Consider the following 7,998-nt stretch of genomic DNA (forward strand, 5'->3'; position numbering starts at 1 on the left):
GTTTTTAAAAAAAAAAAGTAATAAAATACACACAGCAGTATAAATATTATAATTTAAATTGATGATGATTTATATATGTTCATTCATAAGACTATTAGTTATACCAGGTACATACATACAGATTCCTCATTAGATTATGACTGTCAGACAGTAAAACAGACTAATGTATTATTTGTGTCAATTTTCAAAACTAATGTCTTAGAATAGATGAGAATTATTCGTTTATAATATTAATCCAATAAGAAAAGTAACCGCAGTCTTTTCTGAACCATCTACCCCACCCACCAGAACAAACTGACTAGGTAAACATTCAAGCGATTTATAGCTCATGACATTCAAATCAAATCACTACAATGTAATATAAACTTATTTAAATGACAAATCTAATCAAAATAAATAAACTATAACAAACCTGGAAAGATAATTAGTCCGTATTTATCGCTGTTATTATACGTCGTTATAACCCGGAAATAAACCGGAAGTCACCCTGCCGAAAAGGATTATGGTCTATTGGAAAGTCGAGAATGTAACCAATCGGAAAACGTAAACGAATCGGGAACAGTGATTAAACTTATTTGTCGTTCTTCCGAAATAATGTTTTGAAGATAAATTGAAGACTATCTATTCAACCATAAATAGCATTTTAAACACCCATGCAATCGCCAACCATTTGCATTTTTTAATCATAATAACATAACAGTAAAACCCAACTGTCAACCAACTTAAAAACCGCTCCTACCACTAACTAAAATAAATTCCCATTCCATAATAGGCGAGCACTTCAGTGCGGCGCCAACAAGACCTACTTGTAGATGTTCATCAGAAAATGTTTAATCAATAAACTGAGTTTGTTATCCTCATCATACATCTGTGTTGTTTAAATTGTTTCACTGAGTTGGTGTGATCCCTTAGTAACTACTTAATTCAAAGACACTGATATAATGAACAAAGTTATTTGATTTATTAAGGTTTATGGATAAGATAATGAAACGTAGTGTGAAATTACATTTAATTGTGTGGGCTAGATACCTAGATGCCTACCTGCCTAGCGGAGAACAGATGGCGGACTAGGGATGTGAACTTAACGTTTCAAGTTCCGTAGCAGGACCAGTAACATTTGGCTTTCAGCAAATTTGACTTAAATACTGCTGTAATTGCATTTGCGTATTTTTTGTTGAATACAGAGATTTAAATGGAATTAAACCATAAAGTACATGCACTTTCTATGATTCTATGATATGTAACCCGTTTTCGCTTATTATATCAGCAGCAGCAGCAGCAGCAGCAGCAGCAGCAGCAGCAGCAGCAGCAGCTTCAGCAACAGAAGCAGCATCAGCAACAACAATAGCAGCAGCAGAAGCAGCATCAAAGCAGAAACATTACATGCAGCAGCGGCATCGTCATTAACAACATCACTTTAGATCTTCATGATTATTTCCCTTATTGCATTAAACATTTTTTAGCAAATAAACAATGGAAGCAACAAAAGCAAACCATAAAGCTGCAGTATTAAAAAGTTCAACTAGATTATATGGGTTGGTGCAGCAGAAGTTGTTATGTTAGTTATAGTTAAAACATTTGGAACATCATTCGATAACAATCAGTATAAAAAACAGGGAGAAGACAACTACATACGCGGATTACAACGCAGAATCAGTGAACAATTAGGTTCTGTATTATATTGAATACGGTCCGTAGTAAGAGTATTTATGCAAAAAATACTTTACAAATTGGCTATATTTGTTTGAATTGTTTTAAACGAAATAAATTTTTTTTTGTTCTTTTCTGTTCTGTTCTATATTCAGTAATTAGCCTTCTGGGTAAAATGCTACTCAATGGAGATCAGAAATAAGTAAACGTTTGCCATACGAGCTATGATTTCTAAATATAACCTTTACATTTGACCCAGTGACATTGTGCTTTGGTACCAAGGTATTTTGATATTAAGATGAGAGCAATACGAATTCAAACCTTGTCTTGACAATGTGAAGTCATCTGTTATGAGTTTATCTCGCTCACATCTTGAACAAATGCTGTTCATTTCTGCTTACACATAAAGAGACACTGTGACACTTTTAAAAACTTTTAAGTACTATACGACTTTTATATTCAACACTGTGCATACTGTGCATATCAAGTAGTTTAACAACATATATATTCACAAATTAAAAACAACAACATGCACTCGTTTGCAACAAGGTTTATTCTAGAAAAAGGCAATAAAACAACAGAGAGAAGGAAAACGATACAGACACTACTTACGACAACACTTATATATTTAACGCTGATTTAAACTTTTTTATACCAAGAATAGTTATCAACGATATTCACAAACAAAAAACAACGGATTGCAGGAAAACGATACATGAATAACTGACCTTATATTAATTAAATTGTTATTTTTTGACGGCAAAGCATACAACATGCGTATACAGCTTCCGTTATTATAACACAACAATTATTTACATATGTGTTCTCATTTTTACAGACATTTTTATTAGTTTTATTATTATTAAAAACCAACTTATTAATCACTACGTAATTGATTTTCACTTTCATTGTATCTGTTCTGTATTTTGAGTGTTTTAAGTCATTGACCTTAACAGATCATTTGTGAATGAGAGCACCACCAAAACTTGTCCAATATTGGTAAGTGTCATACAGTTGCCTGTCCGAATCCCCACTGGAGCATGTTACCCAGACAGTTTCTCCGGCATCAAGCTGTACAAACACCTGACTACTAGTACAGGAATACTCGTCATTGTCACGTTGTATACTTGCAATGAGAACTGAACCATCCTTAACTATCTGAAGAACATCATATTTATTTCGAGGCGTACATGTGTGCATGAAGAACAAGTAGAGTCCCGGTGCTGGTGCGGTGAACTTGCCCGTGGTGGCGCTGTAGCCGTTGCCCAGATTGGTTTCCACTGTCTTATACACGATCACCTCACCTGTGGACAGGGTGGTTGTCTGCGGAGAGCGGGCGTGAAAGCTTACCAGTGGAGTAGCGATTTGATCTGAAAAATAATGATTAATTCTTTATAATGTGTAAAAAAAGAAAAGCAAACTTTCAATCATTTAATCTGGCGTGGTGCATGGTGCATGGTGCATGGTGTATAGCGCATGGTGCACGTTACACTGAGTATTATGCATTATCCATGGCATAATGTATGTTATACGGTGTATGGATGTATGGTGCATTTGTGCATGGTACAAGATACATCGTATAAGGTGTATGGTGGATTAGTGCATGGTGCATCGTGTAAGTTGTATGGTGCATTAGTACATTGTGCATCGTGTATGGTGTATGGTGTATGGTACATTAGTGCATGGTGTATGTTATATGGTGTATGGATGTATGATGCATTTGTGCATAGTGCATAGTACATCATGTATGGTGTATGGTGCATAAGTGCATGGTACAAGATAAATCGTGTAAGGTGTATGGTGGATTAGTGCATGGTGCATCGTGTAAGGTGTATGGTGCATTAGTGCATGATGCATTGTACATCGCTTATTATGGCGCTGCTTTTTTGTTCTTGCAATTATAACAATTTGCGGTCCTTTACTATGTTGAGGAGTATATCTGTCAATATTTTGTTGTTTTTGCTATCTTTTCAATATATATATGTTTTGAATAAACAAGACACTTATACGATTTGAGCCAACATTCCTGTAGATTCTAGTATGATAGTTAACATTTTCATTTTGCATACAAGGTCACACTTTTCTGATCTGGGGACTTTGGCTAATTAAATTTATTAAAAAAAACGAGTCTTAAGAAGAATTTCATCAGTGCTTGAATGTTAAAATAATTTTTTATTTAATTAAACTAATATTTGAGGATAATATTTCAACTTTTGTCGTCCTTACTTCGAAAGTATTGTTTGACATAAAGTGTGTTCACGTTTTCATGTGGATTTAAATATTTTGACATTCTATAATACCACAATCAGTGAAGGTATTTTGTGAACTTTTGTACATTATTCTTTATTCCGGGGATTTGATAGATCACATTACTTCTTTAAAATATTTTTGCATGGATCCAATTATACGTATTTGAACAAACTTATATCAATATCTACCTCTCTATCTGTCGTATACGTTCCTGCTTGCCAAAGTGCATACAGTTCACACTGTAAATTAGTTATTCAAGTCTTCATTTACACCAACCTACTCATATGCGTAAGCATCATAAGGGAGAGACGTTGCATAAACGTTAAGCTTTCTACTCGGTACTGTCTATTCTAACTCATCTAATACACATACATACTTATTGATATATTTTCATAGCATTAATCTCTCTGACTACTTGATGTCTATATGTCTTCTATTGTAAGTTATATTGAACTAATTACTGTTAAGGCTAATATCTGGTTAAAAATGCTACTTTTTAGTTTAGAGAAACAGCTTCTTTGATAAGTTAGAGCTAGATGTGACAGTTCGTACCTGTCATATTGTCAAAGGCGGCACTTATTCGTTCCAAGGTATTGTTAGAATTGGTCGAAACATCTTCCATGAGCGAAACCAGTCTACGCTCTGCTTGCTCTGAAAGATAACATGTATGCTTTAAAACATACACAACTATCAACTATGCCAAATAAATCCATTCTGAATGAATTTCTGCAGTTTTACTTGACATTTTGAAATGATTTGTACATACTCTGCCCATATGGTACCTGAACATTTTGCTCGCGGGCGCTTCTTTTAATCTTTTCTTGCAGTCATAACAATTTGCGGTCCTTAACTTATTTTGAGGAGTATATTTGTCAAGATTCTAGTTGTTTAGATATATTTTCAATATAAAGATGTTTTGAATAAACAAGATACTTATAGACTTTGAGCAAACGTTCCTGTAGATTCTAGTATGATCTTTAACATTTTCATTTTGCATACAAGGCCACACTTCTCTGATCTGGGGATTTTGGAAAATTAAATGTATTAAAAAACGAGTCTTGATAAGAATTTCATCACTGCTTGAATGTTTAAATATGTTTTGATTTAGTTAAACTATTGATTTAGGATAATATTGTCATCCTTACTATTGTTTAATTAGCTGAAACCTTACCAAGTGTGACGGTTTGGTTTCTCTTAACATCTTCCATAAGCGAAACCAGTCTACGCTCTGCTTGCTCATGTTCGGCCTTTAAGGCATCAACTACGTCGTACAATCGTTTGTTTTCTTTCTTGATCCTCGTTAGGTCTTGCTCAACAGTTTCGCTTACAACTTTGTTTTCCGTTAACACTTTCTCAAACGCGAATTCCATGCGGATCATTCTCTCAAGCACCTTTTCCTCGAAGTCGTATTTGGAACACGCTGGATCCGATGGCTCCGAGGCAAGGGTCGTGCTGACCAATAACAACAGCTGGAGTAATCCAGTCATACTGCGATGTGTTCACTGGAAAAGTTATACTTTAGGTGTATGAATTATATTTACGATGGAGCAAAGCTACGCGCTTGATATACAACTAGATCAGACGTTATATTAAAGCCGTTTTTCTCTTTTAATGGCATAATACATAAACCGTTTAATTTTTTATCATTCAATAATAACATGGAATATACATAAACATGCTTTCAAACAATGAGGATTTTCCTTTAAACTATCTATCAGAAAGAGATCTTAAGAGGCTTTCTTTTGACTAAACAACATTTACACCAGCACTTAGTACTTAAAATTAAAAACACTCAATGAAATTTACCTCCTCCTTTAAGTGGTCTTAAAAAAGTTAAAACACTACAAATAAGAAGCCTGTTATTTCGGTGTAGCTGTATAAGATTGATTTTGACTTTGATATTTCAACAATCAAACGTTATATAAAGTTGCCTAGTTTAAATAAACAGAACCTTTTCATTGATCATGATTTATATTTTACGCGGGAGATGTGTCTTGAAAATTTAATGTAGTTTTTATTCAAGCCTAGTCTTTTGAAGGTCTCTAATTTGAACTTAATCTTGTTGTTTTAAAGTTCAATAAACGATAATGTTAAATATTGATGCAAGGTGGCCCCAAACAGTTCCTGTATTATTTAAATGGGTATTGCTTTCGATTACAAATATGTATAACATACGACTATACACACATTATTGATAAAGTTTTTGAAGTTGCATTTTTAATTTCAACTGAAACTGAACTGAACTACTTGCAATTTTAAGGGCAAACAATTCTTGTTTGTTATTATTGTTTCAGTGTTTTTTTAACAAGTTGTTTGTCTACTGATAGAACCCTTACAATTGATAGCAAAATAATATGGGGTCACCACACATTCAAAATATGCACACCCTCTGGCAAAACAATCGGGGCCCACGGCTTGTCTTCCACAGCTTACAAGAGACCGACAAACAGTTAAAATTTTCGACTCCCAAATTATAAATTATTGCACAAGATTGCGTGTCGTAAGAAAACACTTCTTCGTGTTATGTTTATATCAGTGTTTGTGAAGCTTCCAAGAACCCCTAACACATTTCAGACATATGCAATATCGCGCACAATTGTTCAAACGGTATGAACGCACGAAACATACGCATCAGATTAAAAAAAAACAACATCACACGTAACCAATGTACATTATTTAATGTAATGTTCCAGAAAATTCGCCTTACCTATGTGTTTATAATAAGGTTATTGTTAAAAAGTATTAATCCATAAATATAAATATATGATAACAACTAATAACAGTGGTTAATACAACACAGTGACACGGATTTCAAAAAAGTTAATTTTGTTAATAAATAAGTAGTAAGCATGAGTGAATAGTTTAATTACAGCGTTAAGCAAAGAAGCCAAGAACATTTTAATCACAAATCAGTTATTAAATAATGCATGGTTACCTCAGTCTGGTAGCTATACAAGTGGTATCCGTTCATGGGATGGTACTGTTATGTCCACCGATGCAGCGTTAGCTCTGCATTTATATATATTTTGCATATTGCCGTTTCGTATTGAAATATTTCCATATAAGGATATGTTTTGAATACAAATAGAAATGCCTCTAATTATAGGAAAGAAGGAAACAAAAACAAAATCAAAATGTTAAGAATACAAAGGTTCTTTTATAGCCAAATTTTAACGATTTAACGCAAACAGAGTAAAAATTCTTTCTTAAGAATGGGATTTCATCAGCTGATTTTCACCTTTTTGAACCTTTGTAGGAGGCTTTTGATATCGACTGAAAAGAGTTGTTATTTGTTTGGACAACATAACTACCTGTTGATGATTTTACGGGAAGTAAACAAGTTGTTATTATTTCAGTTCAGTATCAGATGATGTAAAACAAACATAATCTTTCCTGCTTCCTTCTTCCTTCTTACACCAGTAAAGACACATGTTACAAAGAATGGAAATTTACAAAGTCATGTACTTTCATATAAGTGCGTTAGAATTGAAAAAATGTCTGACAAGGAAGCGAATATGTTAGTGTATTAAATATCTAAACATCAAAATCACTTAAAGATGAGGTGGTTCTTTGTAAGATGGAAAACACAAGGACAAGCCGGGTAGTCAACTGTTTGGGTCAATGCCATATGTAGAGGCATAATATCGTACAGACACTGTTAGGAATAACAAAACTTGTTTGTTCTTGTCTTGTTATTGTACCGACACTATTTTTTAATTTCAGCGGACATTTTTTTTCACCGTTTTTGTCTGCCTGCGATTTATTTTCCGTTATTTTTTTGCAACTGAAATAAAGAAGCATACATGTACGATTAGAACATAAAGATGTTTAAAAAAAAACAAACGATAAACCAGACACAACTTTACTAAAGACATACAAGACATTTAAGAGACACACAACCACACAAAACAACGCAGACAGACTACACGTTAATCAAAATATCCGCTTTTCTTTTCGAAATATTTTCAGAACTATGTTTCCTCGATTTTGTTTTCAGTTGAGAAATGTTTGGTAATGCATATTGGCATTCAAACGGACAGCTTCTTCATTGTATCTAAATATTCAGTTATACAGGGACAAGTCCTGAAGTCATTTTTG

At 33.7% G+C, this 7,998-nt stretch overlaps 1 protein-coding gene across 1 annotated transcript; it reads right to left on the reverse strand.

Annotated features, from left to right (window-relative positions):
• Window positions 1-2,184: 2,184 nt before the first annotated feature.
• On the reverse strand, window positions 2,185-6,984 carry LOC128206623 (uncharacterized). The gene is made up of 4 exons (XM_052909208.1): window positions 6,836-6,984; window positions 5,072-5,402; window positions 4,453-4,551; window positions 2,185-3,020 (listed from the first exon to the last, which is right to left on the reverse strand). The coding sequence occupies exons 2-4, from the start codon at window positions 5,385-5,387 to the stop codon at window positions 2,608-2,610; spliced, it is 828 nt and encodes a 275-aa protein (XP_052765168.1). The 5' UTR covers window positions 5,388-5,402; window positions 6,836-6,984; the 3' UTR covers window positions 2,185-2,607.
• Between the last annotated feature and the right edge of the window lie 1,014 nt (window positions 6,985-7,998).

The sequence above is a fragment of the Mya arenaria genome, chromosome 10 (assembly GCF_026914265.1).
Source record: "Mya arenaria isolate MELC-2E11 chromosome 10, ASM2691426v1".
Taxonomy (NCBI): domain Eukaryota; kingdom Metazoa; phylum Mollusca; class Bivalvia; order Myida; family Myidae; genus Mya; species Mya arenaria.

What these genes read in the sequence shown, in the direction of transcription:
- LOC128206623 (XM_052909208.1), bottom strand. Translation starts at nt 5,387, where the DNA reads ATGACTGGATTACTCCAGCTGTTGTTATTGGTCAGCACGACCCTTGCC. An exon ending in AAACCAAACCGTCACACTTG is followed by an intron (nt 4,552 to 5,071) that starts GTAAGGTTTCAG and finishes GTTATCTTTCAG; the next exon opens with AGCAAGCAGAGCGTAGACTG. An exon ending in CGCCTTTGACAATATGACAG is followed by an intron (nt 3,021 to 4,452) that starts GTACGAACTGTC and finishes ATTATTTTTCAG; the next exon opens with ATCAAATCGCTACTCCACTG.